This window comes from Ahaetulla prasina, chromosome 1 (assembly GCF_028640845.1).
Source record: "Ahaetulla prasina isolate Xishuangbanna chromosome 1, ASM2864084v1, whole genome shotgun sequence".
Classification (NCBI taxonomy): domain Eukaryota; kingdom Metazoa; phylum Chordata; class Lepidosauria; order Squamata; family Colubridae; genus Ahaetulla; species Ahaetulla prasina.
In genome coordinates, this window is record NC_080539.1 from 21638586 (window position 1) to 21659014 (window position 20429).

At 41.1% G+C, this 20429-nt stretch overlaps 1 protein-coding gene across 9 annotated transcripts in view; it reads right to left on the minus strand.

Moving 5' to 3' along the window:
* The window catches only part of CUX1 (cut like homeobox 1), a 374189-nt gene that overhangs the window by 189304 nt on the left and 164456 nt on the right, over positions 1 to 20429 (minus strand). For all 9 annotated transcript variants that reach the window (XR_009152844.1, XR_009152843.1, XM_058164380.1 and 6 more), the window contains exon 4: positions 6834 to 6912. Coding sequence is in view for 7 of the 9 variants with exons in the window: in XM_058164380.1 (XP_058020363.1) it covers positions 6834 to 6912 (79 nt within the window). In the remaining 2 variants the exon portion in view is untranslated. The remainder of the gene's footprint in view (positions 1 to 6833; positions 6913 to 20429) is intronic.

Here is a 20429-nt window from a genome sequence, read left to right on the forward strand (position 1 = left end):
GTACCCGGGTCCTAAGCCATGGAGTGCTTTAAAGGTGGTAACCAGAATCTTGAAGCGCACCCGAAAGACCACAGGAAGCCAGTGCAGACTACGGAGCAGTGGTGTTACGTGGGAGCCTCGAGCGGCTCCCATTACTACTCGCGCAGCTGCATTCTTGACTAACTGCAGCCTCCGGGTGCACCTCAAGGGCAGCCCCATGTAGAGAGCATTGCAGTAATCCAGCCTGTATCTGCCCTGTAAACCCCGATCACTTCCCCTCTATGTCCTTGGGAACTGAGGAAGTCTAAGTTCAGAGAAACAGACCAAGTGCAGGACTATCTTACCCATAGTCTTCTAAAATCCAAAACTGGGAGGAGAGGTAGGTGGGTCAGAGTGATAGAATAAGCAGCCAAATTTAAGATGTCTTTTTCTTTTCTTTTTTCCTGTTTCAATACAATGGTGGAGCATTCCCTAAACTGCAAGGGAAAACATATTTGATTGCCCTCATTTCAGTACAACAGCTGGAGTGCAGCAGGCGAGAGCATTCCAAGGACTTTCCTAGAAGGCCGTACCAGTGGTGGGTTGCCCCCGGTTCGGACCGGTTCTATAGAACCGGTAGTAAAACCGGTGGGAGGCTCCGCCCACTGACCCGGATGTCATCATAGGCAATCCGCGCATGCCGTGAAGTGCCTGCATGCGTGCGATCCCATTGCGAACTGGTAATATAGATAAGTAGAATCCACCCCTGGGTCACACCAGTGGTGGGTTGCCCCCGATTCGGACCAGTTTTGTAGAATAGGTAGTAAAACTGGTGGGAAGCTCCACCCACTGACCAGAATGTCATCAAAAGCAATCTGCGCACGCGCAGAAGCACAGCACAATGCAAACCGGTAGTAAAGGTAAGTAGAACCCATCCCTAAGCCACACCATTCTATTGCCTTTGCCCGTTGGCTGATTGGATATTTTGGCATTCCAAGCATGCCACTTGTTTTCTGGACTCTAGCGAGTAGCCTATCTTCCTGTGTGGCCGATGGAGTGAACTGGAAAGAAAAGGACTGGAGTTTGCTCAGCAGAACCAGAAAGTTATTTAAAATTTATTTATTTCCTATGGATTTTCATTAAAGCGGAGCTGTTTTATCCGGGTTTGTTTAAACAAAAACAACTTCCCTCCCATTTGTACAGAATCCTTGAAAGTTCCAGTATCTACACATAAACTGTAGATCTGCAAATACTGCTATGCCAACCCACAACCAACTAAACTGTATTATTTTCGCCTACCTGCAACGCATGCTAGATGCACACGGCTCTAATACAACAAACCTGGCAATCTCTATTTATCTTGCTAAATTCCAATTTGCCAAATGGTAACTCATTCATCTCCTGGGGTTGGAGGGGGGGGGGCGGTAATGTTGAATGTTAAAACAAAAGGACTTCATTACAGGCCCCTGTAACACTGACAACAGTCAGACAGATCGTTATGAAACATGAGCAGAACCACACAGGCAATTAATATTTTATACAGCTGGTAATGGCTTCCGAAGGGCTGGCTCTAAAAATAATTCATTCTCTGCGCTTCAAATCCTTTCAGAGAGGTTGTATCTGCTCTTCCCAAAATCAGGTCTTGAAGCAAAAGTGTCTCAGCGCCTGCTTTCTTTCGAGAAATCTATCTCCGCACACAAGAACTTAAGGAGGGGCATGAGTAAGGCTGGGGAAGGAAGAGCTGGGGAAAAGAGTACCCCGAAGCGAGTCCTTTCAAATGCACAAATCAGCAGCACTGAGAGGCATAAAGGAGGTCTTAAATGACCCTTTATTCTGCCCTGGGGAATTCTCAACAATATCCATAACTATGACACATGTGTGCATATGCACACATACAGGGAGGGAGGGGGAGAGAGAGGGAGGGAGGGGGAGAGAGAGAGAGAGAGAGAGAGAGAGAGAGAGAGAAGGAAGCAAAGCAATGCTTTACCAGGACATTCCCTGAGATGATGCAGAGCAGAAGATAGAATTAGACCTGGGACACCAGTTTTGGCCAACTGACAATTGTTCTGCTTTATTTATTTTACACAACCATCATGAGGAGCGGAGAGGCAGGCATGGAAATTCGTAACACTATCCTAATAAGCTCTTATACGTCCTTCCACAAATAAAAATGCACCGCAGACCAAGTAGCCTAATTATACTCTGGCTTCTGAATATTCAAATGCATCCTGATGTAACTGATACATTAATTATTTCCTAGAAAATTAATAATAATAATAATAATAATAATAATAATAATAATAATAATAATAATAATAATAATAATAATAATAATAATAATAATAATAATATTTTTATTTATAGACCGCCCTTCTCCCAAAGGACTCAGGGCGGTGTACAGCCACAAGTAAAATACAGAAAGAAAACAACAGTACAAAACTAAAAACAACCCTTAAAAAACCTATTTAATTTGGCTACTTATAAATAAGAAAATATTCCCACTAAAATTTACTAAAAAATTTAAAAACCCATACAATTTAATAATATAAAATCTAAAATTTAAAATTTAAGCGAGTCCAGCATAATGAATCCACCTTGCCTGGAGAGTTTGTGTGTGTGTGTGTGTGTGTGTGTGTGTGTGTGTGTGTGTGTGTACAAGGTGCGTTTTCACCTGCTTGGCAGTGCCAGATTAGAGACAAGAAGATTATTCATGATGGAGGAACTGCCAAATTCAAAGCTCTGCCAGGCTCATGGAGGTGAAGAATCAGAAGATGTTCTGGGCATTCTCTGCTGGCAGGCTTGGTGATTAAATGTTATATAACCCATAATAAGTGCAACGCCAAACTCTAGGTTGGTATAATTTTTCCCCTGTATTCCATGGGAAGGTTTCAGATCCTCTATCCTTTTTTTGACCTTATCCCCAACAGAGTATTGATAGTAAAGGTGAAGTGTTAGTGTTTTTCCAAGATGTCTTCCCCCACACCCCCCGCCCGCCTCTTTTCAATTGGGTTTAATTCTCAGAGACTGCCTGGACAAGTCCCTGCAGGTTTTTCAGAGCTGGTTTGCCATTGCCACCTTCTAGGCCTGAGAGAAGGTGACTGGCCCAAGGACACCCAGCTGGCTAAGATGGGACGAGCAGTTTATAGCCTTAGGCTTTAACCACTACATCAAACTGTCTCTATGGCTTGTCTAGGGCAGGGGTCTCCAACCTTGGTCACTTTAAGACTTGTGCACTTCAACTCCCAGACTCTGGGAGTTGAAGTCCACAAGTCTTAAAGTGACCAAGGTTGGAGACCCCTGGTCTAGGGCGCATCAAATTTCCCAGATATACAACTCCTTGCCCGTGAATGAAAAGGAGAATACGAACGACACTGATTCTTCCCAGGAAGATGAGAATTGCTCAGCTCTACATTTTCTAACATTCTAATTTCGTTTTGTTTTATCTTATCCCTGTATCTGCTCCTGAGGGCTGTTACTAGCTCCCAAAACAGATCTTCTTTCTGGAGTGGCAGCTAGTAAAGAACGCTTATTTCACAGCAGAAATTTTCTAAAACAGGACTGCTGCTACTCTTTAAATTAGTAAACTCTTTGGACCCAGTGGTGGGAATTTAATTTTTTTTACTACCGCTTCTGAGGGTGTGGCTTGGTGGGCGTGGCAGGGGAAGGATACAGCAAAATCCCCATTCCCTTCCCATTCCTGGGGGAAGGATATTACAAAATCTCCATTCCCACCCTACTCTGGGGCCAGCCAGAGGTGGTATTTGCTGGTTCTCTGAACTACTCAGAATTTCCGCTACCGGTTCTCCAGAACCTGTCAGAACCTGCTGAATAGCACCCCTGCTTTGGTCTTCAACTAAACTGAATACATCATGAAATATTATCATATGTTTGCAAGTAAATTAAACGAGGCGCTCAATTTCTATATTATTTAGAACTGAACAAAAGCAACTGAAAATGCAGAATATCATAGCTGGAAGTGACCCTGGAGGTCTTCTAGTCCAACCCTTTGCTGAAGCAGGAAACCTTATACCATTTTAGACAAATGGACGTCCAGTATCTTCTTAAAAACCTCCAGTGTTGGAGCACCCACAACTTCTGCAGCATAAACCAAATTATAATTGTTTCTATGTATTCTTAAATAGATACGGATATTTCTCAACAGCCACCTTTTTATCCTTGCAGTGATGGCATTGTCAGAAAATAATAGCTCAAGGGGATAAGGAAGAAAAAAAATTTGGAACAACAACAACAACAAAAGAAAACTCAGATTGGAGATGAATAGAAACAGCAAATCAGCTAAAAATACTTCAAAGTTGAAACTGGAGCTCTGGCCTCATGACTTACTAAAAATTATCATGCAAGTACCTAACAGGACACAAGTGGCTTGTTAAGGCATCCGAAATCTTAAAGGCAGAGATCTGGGTAGCCTTATCTGGATCCCTTATTCCTTTTGTCACAATACTTGGCAACCACTTGCATTGTATTCATTTGTTGCACTACTGGTTTATTTTATGAAATAATGAATTGACAGAGTGCCAGATATGAAGGGCTGCCTTACCAGTTCAGCAGGGTATCAGGTGAATGTAACAGGTGGAGTCAAGAAATGCTTTCTAGTCCACCGGTTTATCTATTTATTTATGAATTGCCATATCAATGGCTTCTCAGAAAAGGAAAAAGTTAAAGAATTTATACAATGTGGAGAATTAACTTCCCCCACCTACCATGGGCATAAAATAAATATGCTCAATCAGTCATTAGAACTCACTGCCACAGAGTCTGCCACAAGAGTGCCAATCAATTTTTACAGCAATGACAATTTGTGGAGTAAGGGGAGAAATAAATGCTAAACTTTTAAACAGTTGAGAAATGGTGCAATATCGTGTGTATGTCAGAGCCTAACATGTTTAAGACATGTAGCCAACTTCCTGTTCCAAACTTGTTTGCCAGTAAGCGAATGGGCTTTTCCCTTTACTTATTATTACAGGCAGTCCTTGACTTACGGACTACAATTTGGACTGGAATTTCCATCGCTAAGCTGCTTGGTCATTAAGAGAGTCATCATGTGACCGCTCTTCTTCTTCTTCTTCTTCTTCTTCTTCTTCTTCTTCTTCTTCTTCTTCTTCTTCTTCTTCTTCTTCTTCTTCTTCTTCTTCTTCTTCTTCTTCTTCTTCTTATTATTATTATTATTATTATTATTATTATTATTATTATTATTAGGCCACTGTTGTTAAGCGAATCTGGCTTCCCTCATTGAAAGTACTTGTTGGAAGCCGGCAGGAAGATCACAAATGGCAGTCAAAGGATCCCAGGCCAGTGAAACTGTGGAATACTACAACCAGCTTTAAAGCTAAGTTGGTTGCCAACTACCTGAAATGCGGTCATGGTGTGTGTGTGTGTGTGTATGTATATGTGTGTGTCCATCCGAATTGGGTCGTAACTTTTGGGAAGGGTGTCTCTCATAACTTTAAGCGACCAGTCATTAAGCAAGGACTACCTGTAATTAATATCAATTATGAAGTCTCCTCCTTAAAAATCTAACTTTTTTCCATTTCAGCATATATTCCAAGGATTCAGTAACTTATTTAAGTTATATATAAGTACTCCCATAGAATCTGTTCTAGGATCTGAAAGAGTATTTTGGCAGCCAGCCATTGTATCTGTAGACTCTAGCACTGCCAGGTATATGCAAAGTCAGGCTTGATATTAAAAAGTCCTTGGTTCAAACCCCAAGCATCTCTAAGCTAGTTTGGGAAAAGACTTAGTATTGTGCTTTGCTTTACTAATTTACTGTATGAGACCAAAGAAAGAATCTAGTAACTAAAATTATTGGGCTACGGAGACTGAAAAAGGTTGAGTTGGTTTAAGACAGATTTTTATCATCCTACTGTTTTTACAGATATACGACTATAAAACCCAGTACACATAAGCCAGATTTTAAGTAGGATGGTTATAGCATAGTCTGAGCCTGTTGATATCTGTTGTGCATATATGTTCTAGTCAAATATTTCCCCCTCTGGGAAGGTAGGATAGTAATCCACCCCACCAATTAGAAGTGTTGGATCCAGGCAAATCATGTCTGGCCATCTGCATTTCCAAACATTACTGTTCACTGATGAATTAGTCACTAAACGATGAGAGAAAAACACCTTTCACAGTAATATTTATTAATGGATGCATTCAACTTAAATTCTTGCAGCAATAGGCACAGTAGAATACTCCAAATAGTGTTTCAATGCTTGCATTATAGATTCCTTTTATCTCTATATGGATACAAGTAGAATTTACAAGTAGTAGCTATGCTGAGCGGTCTAAGAACATTCCATACATGAATTATAAGCAGAGACAGAGAGAAAAGCTTGGAATGTAGAATGCTAGGAATAAAGGCCAAACACCCACAGGAAAACATCTTGCTTTATAATTATAATAAGCCACATCAGGGAATCAAGGCTCATTATTTCAAGATACAATTCCTGATCATGTCAATCTCAAGACTAGAGAACAAGTTGGAAGGAGACATATGAAAGTGTGCATTGTTAGATAAACTTTCCAGTGTGTTTTATATCTTCAAAGGCTTTGTAGCCATCCATGCTCACAGCAGATCCTACAAAAATCTGACCTTGAAAGAACTGAACATTAACAGAAAAAACTGGCAGAGTTCTTTAACAACTCAGTTCTTTAACAACTCAGCTAGGTAGCATCTCATGCCTCCCTTTCTATTTTTCTCTCTTGCATCACAGGGTGGGTGTTTTAGGCAAGGCAAAGTAGAAACACCTCTTAATTCTGCAGCCAAACACCAGGCAAAGGTGAAAACGTCCGATGGAACTTAAGCCTATACACATCCTTGCTTTTTAGAACAGGACAATAAATCAGCATACCTGGAACATCAATTAATCTCTTGTAGACATTTAGGAATGCCGCTTCTGCTTCTTTACTTCTTTTGCCTAATGCATCGATCTGGAAAAAAAGAAAAGAAAAGAAAAAAAGGAGAATGAGTCCTGGATTATTATTATTATTATTATTATTTATTTGATTTTTATACCGCCCTTCTCCCGAAGGATTCAGGGCGGTGTACAGGCAAAATAAAACAAACAATACAAAGTACAATTTAAAATGCCATTTAAAAAACTTATTTAAATTAGCCTGAAAATTTAAAAAATTTACCATACACTAAGAAACCCCATTTAAAATTAATAAAAATTTGACATTTAAAATTCAATTCAAGCCAGCCCCGCGCGGATAAAAAGGTGTGTCTTCAGTTTGCGGCGGAAAGTCCGAAGGTCAGGTATTTGGCGTAAACCTGGGGGAAGCTCGTTCCAGAGTGTAGGAGCCCCCACAGAGAAGGCCCTTCCCCTGGGGGCCGCCAGCCGACATTGTTTGGCGGACGGCACCCTGAGAAGTCCCTCTCTGTGTGAGCGTACGGGTCGGTGGGAGGCATGTGATAACAGCAGGCGGTCCCGTAAGTACCCAGGCCCTAAGCCATGGAGCGTTTTAAAGGTCGTAACCAACACCTTAAAGTGCACTCGAAAGGCCACAGGTAGCCAGTGCAGTCTGCGCAGGAGCGGTGTTACATGGGAGCTACGCGTAGCTCCCTCTATCACCCGCGCAGCTGCATTCTGGACTAACTGAAGCCTCCGAGTGCACTTCAGGGGGAGCCCCATGTAGAGAGCATTACAATAATCCAAGCGAGAGGTAACGAGCGCATGAGTGACTGTGCACAAGGCATCCCGATCAAGGAAGGGGCGCAACTGCCGAACCAGGCGGACCTGGTGGAAGGCCCTCCTGGAGACGGCCATCAAATGATCTTCAAACGACAGCCGATCATCCAGGAGGACACCTAAGTTGCGCACCCTGTCCTAATATAATAATAATAATAATAATAATAATTTAGGACACCGAGAAATCTTTCATTGCTGTGGTTGACTCCTGTCATTAAGAGAAGAAAGAAACAAAGGGCAATGGTGGGACCAACCAGAAAGAATTGCTGTAGATAAAGCTTCTGAAATCCTCAACCAGAATCATTTTATTTAAGTTAGAATACTGGGAAGATCTAAAAAAACCAAACAAACCCTTGAATTCCCATTTCAACAACCACACGGCTTAACTCAGAGTTCCCCAACCTTTCCGGCTTTGCAGATTGGCAAGGGTGATGGGGGAGGGAAGGGGGATGGTTCTGCAAGAGTAGCAAGCAAATGCCTGCGTAAATGTAGTGTGTGTGCATGCACTTGCTGGCTACTTGCACAAGTGGGGATGCATGTGCATGCACACGCTCGCTCACCACTTCTGTGACCTGGTCCAAACAGCTCAAGGCCACCAGTAGTAGGCCACAGCCCAGGAGTTGGGGAACCCTGGCTTAATTTATGACATTCATAGTTGAATGTTTTTTTATATTTCTAAGTATAAATGCAGTTAACACCCATTCTTCTCCATTCACATCCATTTCCCTCTATAACAAGGCAATTTATTGCTCTCCAAATATTTTTGGATTCTAATTTCTATAAGGCCCCAGTCAGCAGTTTCTCTCAAGAATTTAAGGTAGCCCAACAACTCTGATGAGCCACTAGCACCAGACTCTTGCCTCCTCCAACCATCATTTTAGTAACAGCTTCAGTCAAGCATCAAGGAACAGTTGCAACAGCAGGTCTTCAGGAGCCAATGCTACTTCCATGAGGAAAGCTAGAATTACTGGCCATAGTGAACGTAGATTTGATAAAAAAGGTAAAGGTTCCCTTCGCACATACGTGCTAGTAGTTGCCAAATCTAGGGAATGGTGCTCATCTCTGTTTCAAAGCCGAAGAGCTAGCGCTGTCCGAAGATGTCTCCATGGTCATGTGGCCAGCATGACTCAACGCCAAAGGTGCACGGAATGCTGTTACCTTCCCACCAAGGTGGTCCCTATTTTTTCTACTTGCATTTTTACGTGCTTTCGAAACTGCTAGCTTGGCAGAAGCTGGGACAAGTAACGAGAGCTCACTCCGTTACACAGCAGCACTAAGGATTCGAACCACTGAGCTGCCGACCTTTCGATCTACAAGCTCAACGTCCTAGCCCCTGAGCCACCGTGTCCCTCAGATTTGATAAGGGCACCCAAAAAAACTGTTAGGAACTCCTGTCCCAGGCGGTCCTTGGTTTTTGGAATATTACTGTGAAAATCTACAGATCAAAAGTTTCTAACGTTGAATTCCTAAGAAAATCTTTGGGGTATATATATATTTGTATTTCTGTATGGTTTCAATCCTTGTATGACCCCTTTTCTAAAAGGCAGTTTAAAGTTAAGTAAAAAAGCTTCATACACACCAACAGAGGATCACCATCAATAGTATCATTATAACCCTCAAATGCTTTAAAAAGAGCTGGTGGGTTGCTGTTTTTTTCCTTCTCAGGAAAAGCAAAAGAAAAGCTTTGCTAAACCTCCAAAGCCTATTCAGCTTTCTATCAACCTAAGGCTAGTTGCCTTTTGGAAAAGCAACTTTCGGACAACCATGACCTGGATAATTGGAATCTCCATAAACATTCAGACACCGAGAGGCACACGGCCTTTAATTGTTGCCAATATGTTTTATAGTTATTGGGAATCTCCATAAATTTGTTTAATTTCCTTTTATACCCGCTTAAATTGGATGCCAACACTACATTTTGTGACAATTACTTCCATAGCTTATAATTTGACATGGGATGCCTAAACTGCGAACAACTGTTGCTGACCATTCTATGAAGGACAAAGGGGTTATAAATGCAAATAAAGACAATATCCACATTTAGACTTGATAACTCAGAAAGGGCTATTTAGACTATTGGATCTAGTCTCCAACTGCACAACCCCAAATTAAAACATCTTTGACCAAGTGGACATCTAGCCTTCATTTGAGCAGATCAATTTCATTAGACAATTGATTCCATTGTTGAACTGGTCTCACTGTTGGAAGCTTTTATTTACTTATTTACTTAACTTACTTCCTATATTTATTAAATGTGTTTGCCGTGCATCTCGCCACAAAGCATTCAATATTCAACTGGAACTTGCCTTCCTTTAGTTCAAGGTGTCAAACTTGATTTCATTGAAGGCCACATCAGGTTGTGTTTGACCTTGGGGGGCCAGAGTGGGCATGGCTAGTTCGATGTCACTTCTGTCAGGGGTACCAGTGGTGGCCCAAGCGCTCTGCCAGAGAAAATGAGCTTCCAAACTCTGTTTTCTGCGATGGTCTCTGCGATGGTCTCCTGCAACCTTCTGCCAGCAAAAATGGAGCTCGCGGCCCTTCTGAGCTCTGTTTTCACTGGCAGAGGTACTGCTGGCCGATCTGTCACTGTTTCCAGGGTGGCCCCGCAGGCCAGATCTAAGCACCCCGTGGGCCGGATCTGGCCCCTGGGCCTTGAGTTTGACACCCCTGCTCTAGTTCAATTCCATTAATTTGTGAAACCATTCTGGAAAAAATGCTAAAAAGCTTGAAATCATCATTTAACCCACCTTTTTCAAGCAGCACCATCAATACACCAAGAGTTAAAAAAAAGCAAAAAGAAGTGTTATTAAGGCTGAACCAAAACAGCTTATACTTTGGAATCAGGTTTGTCTCTCACTCCAGCCATTAACACATAAGCCTGAGAAGTAATACAACCTAGCAGCTCTGTGATAAACAATCCACGCTGTAAGGCATTATATGCCACTTACTTACTGGACAGTTACAATATCAGCTGTGCTGCAATCAATAAATCCACCTTTTTGCTTTTAATGCCAACAGCGAAACCCACATCTTGGACTATTAGGCCACAGTATGTGCTTTATTTATCTCAGGATTTGTTTATTTTTTGAAAAAGCAAAGAGCAGTTTTCTACCAATTCAACTTTTTTTGAATGAATTAGAAACGAAACCCAAAGACTGGCACTACTTTTCCAGCGTTTTCAGGTTTTTAAGGGCTAGATGAAACCTGAGAATTGGGGAACACAAGAGGAAATGCTGTCGTCTTTCTTGCAAGACTGAAGTCAGACTCACATGGGTGAACCAGACTGAAATGACAACAAGATGAGCTAATTCTGCTTTATCGTAAAGCCACATTGACAGAATCTAGCAGGTCTGAAAATAGAATCCTTGCCCTCCCTTTCTAGCCTGGGAAACTAGGGAGGGTCTCATCTGAACCCCTTGCCCCACTCACTATCCATTATCCAGCTGTCACCTATGCCAGGGGTCTCCAACCTTGGCAACTTTATGACATGTGGACTTCAACACCCAACTCTTTGCTGGCTGAGGAATTCTGGGAGTTGAAGTCCACAAGTCTTAAAGTTGCCAAGTTTGGACACCCCTGCCCTAACCACTCTCTTAAGGACTTTTTCACATACCATTATACAACCAAGACTCATTCCCTAAGTCAAAATGGTCCTCTACAAACCGATGTTCCTCCTCAATCTTCAGATTTTCCAATGATTTTATAAAATGCTATAATACTGTAAATAAGCATATTCTTGAAAGCATTTTATATAACAAACAATTCTTATAATTAATAGAACATACTTTGATCTTGGGAACAATTTATAATGAGAAAATTACAAGCCTTGGGGTAACCCTTTCGGTTTTATTAAATGGACCCTCCTAAATCCATGAAACTTTGGGATTTGGTCATAAGCCAGTGACTTTCACTATATGTAGTCCTCGACTTACAACTACAATAGAGCCCAAAACTTTTGTTGCTAAGCGAGACATTTGGTAAGTGAATTTTGCCCCATCTTGCAACCTTTCCTGCTACAGTTGTTAAATGAATCATTGCAGTTGTTAAGTTAGTGACACGGTTGTTAAATGAATCTGGCTTCTCTACTGACTTTGGTTATCAGAAGGTATGGGGTAATGTAGGGTTTCCTGCTTAAGCAGGGGGTTGGACTAGAAGACCTTCAAGGTCCCTTCCAACTCTGTTATTCTATTCTATTCTATGGTTACACAAGATGATCACACAACCCCGGGGACACTGTAACCGTCATAAATATGATTCAGTTGCCAAGCATCTGAATTTTTGATCATGTGACCGTGGTGCTCCTGCAATGGTCATTAAGTGTGTGAAAAATGGTCACAATGCACTTTTTTCACAACTCACTTTGAACGGTCCCTAAATGTTGTAAGTCGAGGACTGCCTGTTATTTGGTGCAGTTTGTACTCACTGAGTTTGGCAGGTGCGTCTCAGAACTGCCTTTTCTGCTCTAACATTTATTAGCTATTATTTAATAAAATTCAGAATGCTCCCAATTGCCACATGATGTTTAATGCACAGCAAATGCAGCTTTGTGACTTGAAGAGGTTAAATTCTTGGCTGCTTTCCAGACCCTTTGCACAAAATCGGGCTAATGCAACAGCGCAAGAAGCCCAGACTGGCCATGATTAATAGACTGCCAAAGACAGTGCTTTCCACAAAACACACACTTCTCATTCCCTTGCTTCCATAGATCATGGACTTATCCTCAAAATATCTGACTGAAATTGAATTTGGCTTCTCTCTCAACCGTTCATTTCCTATGTTATGCAAAGTTATATCCTTTTTCTGCCTGAGTAGAACCAAACCAGCTGCAGCCCTTCAGAAGGAAAATGTGGTTCCAATTACAAAAAGCTGGCCTAGATACTGAACCACAGTTCTGATGCTGCTCTAATTGAGCCATCATGGAGCAAATGTAAAGTAACAAAATTGGATTAATTAGGTTTGCAAAAGTTCAACACAAGAAATCTTGGCAATGGGAAGATGGGGAGTAGGTACTTAATAATGAAGGAAGTGCTACACAACAGAACAAGATTATGTTATCTTAGTCCTGCAGCATTGTATAGCCAGTAACTTTTCTGGTTACACTGGTATGCATGAACAATAGCAATAGCACTTAGACTTATATACCGCTTTACAGTGCTTTTACCCCCCTCTCTAAGCAGTTTACAGAGTCAGCAAATTGCCTCCAACAATTTGGGTCCTCATTTTACCCACCTCGGAAGGATTTATTTATTTATTTATTTATTTAATCATATTTATATACCGCCCTATCTCCCAAGGGACTCAGGATGGAAGGTTGAGTCAACCTTGCAACACAAAAGCCAGTTTGATCTGGTGACTTAAGGTACCAGGTTAGAAACCGGGAGACCATGAGTTTTATACCAGTCTTAGGCATGACAGCTGGTTGGGTGACTTTGGGCCAGTCACTTTCTCTTAGCCCAATTCACCTCACAGGGCTATTTCCCCCTATTTTGTGGGGAACGTTGGAGGAGGAAGAAGTATTGAGTATGTTCATTACTATAAAAATAATAATGGTGGGATTTTTAAAAAGAGCTTACATTTCCTATGCAATCAAATCTGGTCGCAAATAGGCAATGTATATAATATCCAGAAAGTGGAATAAGCTGAGAATTCCAAGACATTTAAAGCACAATTTTAGGTTTCTTTTAGAATTTGACTGCCTCTTTGTTATTGTATAGTAGTCCTTAATGGTACCGATGATTATGTTGTTTATTCATCTTGCTTATGCTGCTTCCCATGTTACTGTTAATACTATTCTCTTTTTTTATTAATAGATTTACTAAGTTCTACACCATTCAGGGAACTGCAGTTAGCAGACTATATGAAAATATTCAAAATCATTAAAATAAGGAACTGTATTCATTAATGCTTAGTGCTGTAACTAAGCTATACTTTAGGGTTTCAGAAATTATGGAGTAGGTTTAGGGAAAGAAAGTAGGTAAAGCAAGCATTCTCCTATCTCCTGTTGAAACAGATAGTAGTTTCCCAGACCACTCCTTCTATACAACTTAACCACCACTACCACAACATCACAATAGAGATTTATTTGTAAGAATGAACAATATAGTTTTTTGTATCCCGCCTCCTCAACCATATGAAACCCAGACCGAGAAAGCTATATGAGTGCTCTCTACTGCACAGATACAAATGTTAACCACACAATTCAACACACACACCCCTGCTAAATTACTGGGTTTCACCCATCAATGTTGCAATAAGCTTCCTTATTCAAAGTAACAGGAGAGTTTAGCCTGACAACCCCTTGCCTTGTGCCAAATGCAAACTGAAGAATGGTAGGCACTGCTAGTCACATTTTTTTTCCAGAGTCTCTACCCTCTGGCCAGCTCCAAATTAGCAACTTCTCTGTTGCTCTTGGACAGCCCTACTATGCCACATGAAAAGAATATTGATGACCTCAGGAAATCCCTACCCAGTTTTAAAAATAGCTGCTTCGTGACATCACAAAGACAAGTTCAGACACTCCATTTCCTAATATTCACTTTTCTTTAACAATAGTCAGTCTGGCCCAGGTTTTTTTTGTTTTTTGTTTTTTTGAAAGCCATGACCAATTTTGGTTTTCTCATTAGTATATTTTCAAAACCATATCCCAGCACTGTTTAGAGGATTGAATTCCTTTTGAACTATCTTCTTCTTCTTCTTTTTGTGCCATAGACAAGACGTTGGCAATCCTATTTTTATCAATAGCCGCAGGAAAAAGTGCTGCTGAGTTTTGTCCAAACCAGCCCCTTAGATTTTGAAGCCATGATGTTCTTCTTCTGCCTTGACCTCGTTTGCCTTCAATCTTTCCCTGGAGAATTAAGTAAAGTATGGCGTATTTTTCTGGGTGTTGTACCACATGTCCAAAATATTCTAACTTTTGCTTTTTTAACTATGGGAGTCCACAACAGGCCCAATTTAAATAACTCTTTTTAATAGCTACAGCTCTAGAAGGCATGGCATTTATTTGAAAGTATGCCTTTTTCTAGCCGATCCTACATAAACCACAGATCCTCTTCAGAAACACTGCCTCAACATCCGGATGTATAAACTAAGAGGATGTTGTAGACACTCTGGGACAAATTCCCAGTATCTTGAAGGGCTATGGGCAAAACCTCTGTCTGTTGCCCTTCTGGAAGGGCTGTAAGCAGCAACCCAGTGATTGCTGAAAGGGAGCAGGGGGCAAACATTTATGGTCTGCTGTTGCTTTTTCTGTTCTGGGATTTTATAGATAAAAATGGAAGTGGGAAATCTCCAGGAAATACATGACCATTCATTCCTAGTATCGATATCCTTCAACTGGACTGGGGAAAAAAAGCAACTTAAAGGTTTTGTGTGAGGTGGTGTCAGGCTCAGCCCCAAAACGACAAAGAACAATTCACCCAGAGTTCAGTTCTTTATTTACTTCCACACAATAGACAGAATCTTGCCAGATTGAACGCTTACTACTTTCACCATAACAGACAGACCTTGGGAGAGTCCAGGGAGTGGCTATTTTTACTCTCTTCCTACTGTCTTCCTATCCAGCTTTAGGCTGTACTGCCTCCCCTCACACCTCCCTTCCTGTAATATGTTTCCTCTTTCCTGGGAAAGTGTAGCTCTACTATGGTCCATCATAGGTGGGGCAGACTTTGGACCATTTTTCAAGATTGTGGGAAATTAAGGATAGGAATGAGAACTGTTTGCCTCCCATTTGCAACTTTAATTGGCAAAATGGGAACATGAACAAAAGCCAGTCATATTGCTGCCAGAACTGAGTGGCGCATTCTCCGGGTTACAAGCAGATCTTGGGACTGCCCGTCATAGTAACGCTGAAAGTAAACATTTTTACAGCTGAGGGACTCCTTTTTAATTTTCTACGGTGTTTCTCCAAAAATAAGACCCTGTCTTCTATTTTTTTTTTGAACCCTGAAATAAGAGCACGGCCTTATTGCCATGTGCTCAAAAGCCCGATCGGGCTTATTATCAGGGGATGTCTTATTTTGGGGAAAACAGGGAATCTATCCATCTCCTATCTCAAAGGTCATAGAAGACATAAGGCACTGACATTGTGATGTAACTGGAAGCTAGGCTGAATTTTTTTCAGGCTCTTGCAATAGGTGATTTAAACTCAGAATGTTAGCAATATATTAATTTTGAAATTTGTTTCGACTTAATGTCACACATTCAACTGTTAAGAAAAACAATCTGTCCCTCCCCCCCACCCCTTGTGGAATCTTGGCAGAACTGTTTAAGGTGTTGGGAGGGAAGGGTATGTGTGAGGAAAGATTACCATTTTGGTAATAATGCCAGTTATGGAAAAAACTTTTCAGACAGGCTAATCTAAAGTATTTTTAAACAGCTTTTAGCACTTAGGTCTTTGAAATAATAATCTCAGCCTCTCAATAATGTATTAATTAGGTTCTAGTTTACTGTGTTCTTTTTTCCACTTGGTACACACAGTTCTACTTCTAACAAATTTAATTTTATTCTGATCCATCCCTCTGCTTTGAAGAGGCATTCTTTCCAAAATTAGCAAGTGGCTTCAAAGATCAAGCTTTCTCACAATGATCTCACTGTCATCCCCAGATGACAATACATTCACCCACCTTTCCCTCTGTCTCCTACACACGATGTTTGGAAAGCTAGCAATAACTTCCCATTCAAGCAGGTGTTGAAAGGAACACATCTAGCTCCCCTCAAAAATTGAAGCAGAATGAACGAACGAATGAATGAGTCTGTGTATGTACATGCATTTCCAGTTAATCTAAGATTATTTAAAACAGAAATTATTATCTCCCTTTCAAGTAATTTCCAGTAGCTCTGGGAGAATTTGTTAATTCTGCTATGATAAATTGCTCTTACAAGGTTGTGTATTCTTAATACTTCTTGCATTTTGTATGCCTTTAATTTTCTTTAGGATATCTTAAGGTCTCATTTTTGTGTTACTGCCTGACTCAAGGCCAAAACTGCGTGGCTCATAATATATATGCACAAACACAATTTATACATATACAGAAAGAGAGAGATCACCTATTCAAAAGCTGAAGTAGTCAGAACTATAGAGTTTAGTCTAATTTTGTATTAAATCAAGGTCAAATGTACAGATTAGTCAGTGTTAGCCTGTTATCTCAAGAGCAAGGGGAAGTCTTCTCAATCCCTCACTAAAGAAACCTTGGATAACTGCTCTCTCTCACTGCATCACGTTAGGATGCAAATCTACTGTGCATTCAACACCTGTCTGCAGGAGGTCAGATCTAAGAAACAGATCGGTGCTGTTTAAAAAGGGGAACTCTTAATGCTCATATCTTTTCACTTCTTCCCTACCCCTCTGAACAGCAGACCTTAACTGCAGAGGGGGAACCAGGGGTGCTATTCAGCAGTTCTGGAGAACCTGTAGCAGAATTTTTGAATAATTTGGAGAACCAGTAAATACCACCTCTGACTGGCCCCTCCCCAATCTATTCTCTGCCTCCAAGTCCCAGATGATCCGGAGGAAATGGGGATTTTGCAGTAACTTCCCCTGGAGTGAGGAGGGAATGGAGATTTTATAGTATCTTTCCCCTAAAGTGGGATGGGAATGGAGATTTTACAATATCCTTCCCCTGCCATGCCCACAAGCCACGCCCACAGAACCGGTAGTAAAAAAAATTTGAATCACACCACTGGGGAGGAAAACTAAGGCTCCAGAACTTTTTATGGCATCTCTTTCATCCCACCTCATCCCATTTCAGCCACACGTGCTAAATAACAATTGCACAACGTTCTGCTACTCGCAAGGCAAGAAAATGTGAAAGACTTTTGCACTGCTTATCTATACTTCCAATAAGGAATGCCCATATGCCATCTCATGTGTGGGAACAGGGACATCCAATGCCCTTTCTTGCAGGAGTTAACATTTGCTACTAAGGAAGGTCACTACAAACTGGCCTCTTTAAAATAGCGGATCGATCTATCTATCTATCTATCTATCTATCTATCTATCTATCTATCTATCTATCTATCTATCTATCTATCTATCTATATTTTTCTTAAACTCACTGGATAAGTTTTAATATTTTAACATACTGTATGCCACTTTGTGAGCTGTAACACTGAAAGGTGATCTATATATAGAAAGAAGTGAATAACGAATTAGTGCATTAATTGCGCTGGCCTGGATCCAAAGAAACATGATGGAATCAATTGGTTCATTCCAATGACCCAGAGCCAATTACCCAGAGGAGGTGATAGCCTCCCCTTCACTGGATGCATTCAACCAGATAGCCATCTGTTAGGGATGTTTTAATTTGGATTCCTGAACTGAGCAGGAAGTTGGACTCAGTGGCCTAAATTGTCCCTTCCAACCCTGTGTGATTCTATGAGAAGGAATAACATATTTTCTTTGTACAATGAGTTCCGGCAGTCCACTGTGCAAATGAGACAGCAGTTCTACAAGAAAAAGAGCAAGTAAAGGTGTAGTGAATGAACTCTAGTGAGTCAAAGAAGAAATAGACTCTAGACCCAAGAGTCACTTTTATCATGTGTTTATCACTTGCCCCTCTTCTCCATGTTAAAACTGCTTTCCTTATCCAAGGGGCTACCGTATTCCAGGAAGAGAACAAAGGTTAGAAGGAAGACTACTGTAACTTGGGATAGAAGGAATTGTGGATTGAAATGAAGCTTGTTTTTTTTAAAATTGCCATCTGAATAGAGAAGAGAACAGCTGCAGGGGTAGGATGAAGGAAAATGCACTCCCTACCCAAGCAGCATTTCATAACTTCCTCCAAATTTTGAAGTGCCAGTAGCGGGCCAAGAAATGGGCCAACCCACAAAGAAGGGAGGAGGGAGTGTCAATCTATTCTCCAAATCATCTGAAGACAAAACAAGAAACAATGGATGGAAACTAATCAAGAAGAGAACCAATCTGGAACTAAGGAGAAATTTCCTGGCAGTTAGAATAATTTATCAGTGGAATGGCTTCCTTCCAGCAGTTGTGAGTGCTCCAACACTGCAGATTTTTAAGAAGAAACTGGACAACCATTTTTCTAAAATGGCATAGGATTTCCTGCTTGAGCAGGGAGTTGGACTAGAAGACATCCAAGGTCCCTTCCAACTCTGTTTTCTGTAATTCTGAATGTGGGTGGGCACTAGAGATGAAGCAGGGGTGTCGCATTTAAAGTTCAGACACCTCCAAGAATTCCACTGTTTTGAAATTTCCAGTTTCAGCTATGAAATGTCCAGCCATGACAAACATCTTTTGAAAGCCTTCCTCAACTTCAAAAGTCATGTGCCAAACAACTTAGAAACCATAAGTCTTTGGCGGTAGAACATGCAGCCTCAGGTAGTATCTGCCCAACTAAATCAATCTGGCAAGGTTAGCACAGTCAGGGTTCCATTGATTGCCACCTATCAATGCCCCAGAAGCACACCATCTTTGTAGCAGTGCCTGGCCTCTGAAATGAAGTCCCCTACCCTCTAGACTCAAACAGGTATCATTTTGCTGGCTTTTGTAAGGGCTGTAACTTTTTACCCAGGCTTTTTGGAGAAGATAACTGATATTCTTTCATTCCCTCCCTTCTTTTCTGGGTTTACTTTGTTTGCTAACCTTGTTCTTCTATCCTTTATTATTTGTGTGTTTCCTATTGTTCTTTGTTTTTTAAATGTTTTAACAACTGTAAGCTGCCCAGAGATAGTGGGAGTGAGGCTACGTATAAATTGAATAAATTATGGTCCGTCAGATAGTCAGCCAAATGTTTAGGATAAATCTAGCATTTTTATCCACCTATTGAGTCCTTTATAAAGACCTGGGATAAGCAGATATTGTGTGATGGTGTCAAATGTATTGTTGCAGTATTATTATACCAGCTAATTACATCTGAAGCAAGCAAAACATTTTTGGACTGACAGTTTAACATAAGTAATGGGCAAAAAAAAGGAACAAGGGCCTAGAGGCACCATGGAGCTTCCTTGTACGGGATAAAGCCTAACAATCTACTCAAGGGGTAGCCCAGCATGACTAGGGAATCTTGCAGCCACATTGTAGTTAACAAGCAGGGCTGCGTTATGGCAGCTAACTAAATACATCTGGATAGCCTTGTAGAAAGAACAGGCTTAATGAACACCAGCTGAATAACAGCACGCTAGCTACAACCGCTCCTATGAAGTTGTGTGTTTGAGAATAACTCAATAGTAGCTGAAACTGGTTATTCTCATGTTCTAGCAGAGAGTATTCAGAATCATGGATTCTTTGCTGCCTGAATTCTAACCTTTGTTCTCTTATCTTTGCCTCTTGGAACCTTGCCCAGAAGTAGAACATGATGGCTTCCGACTTCTGGACCAATTTACCAACTAATCTTCTCTATGTCCCCTTGGCCATGACTAACCCTTTTTGGAATTCGACCTCGGATTACATGCGGACTTGGTAGCAGGCAGCTTTCTGTGCACTTCTGCTTGCATTAAAGCATTGCAAGATCAATCCTAAACCTACTTGGGGAATCCGAACGTAGAGGTTGGATGGATGTGCAAAATATATCAATCTGGGGAACAAAATGTTCTGTCTCCCTCTGGAGCATGCTGAACCTCCTTCTGGTACATGCCATGGGAGGAAAGCCCGCTACTGAAACAGGACATTCGGATGGGAAACAAGAGTTCTGTTTACAGAGCCACACATTTGCACATTTCAGCTACATAGTCATATTCCAGGAGCATAAAATCTCTATTGTGGGCCAAAGTCATATTCAATTTTTTTCTAGAAAATTTTTA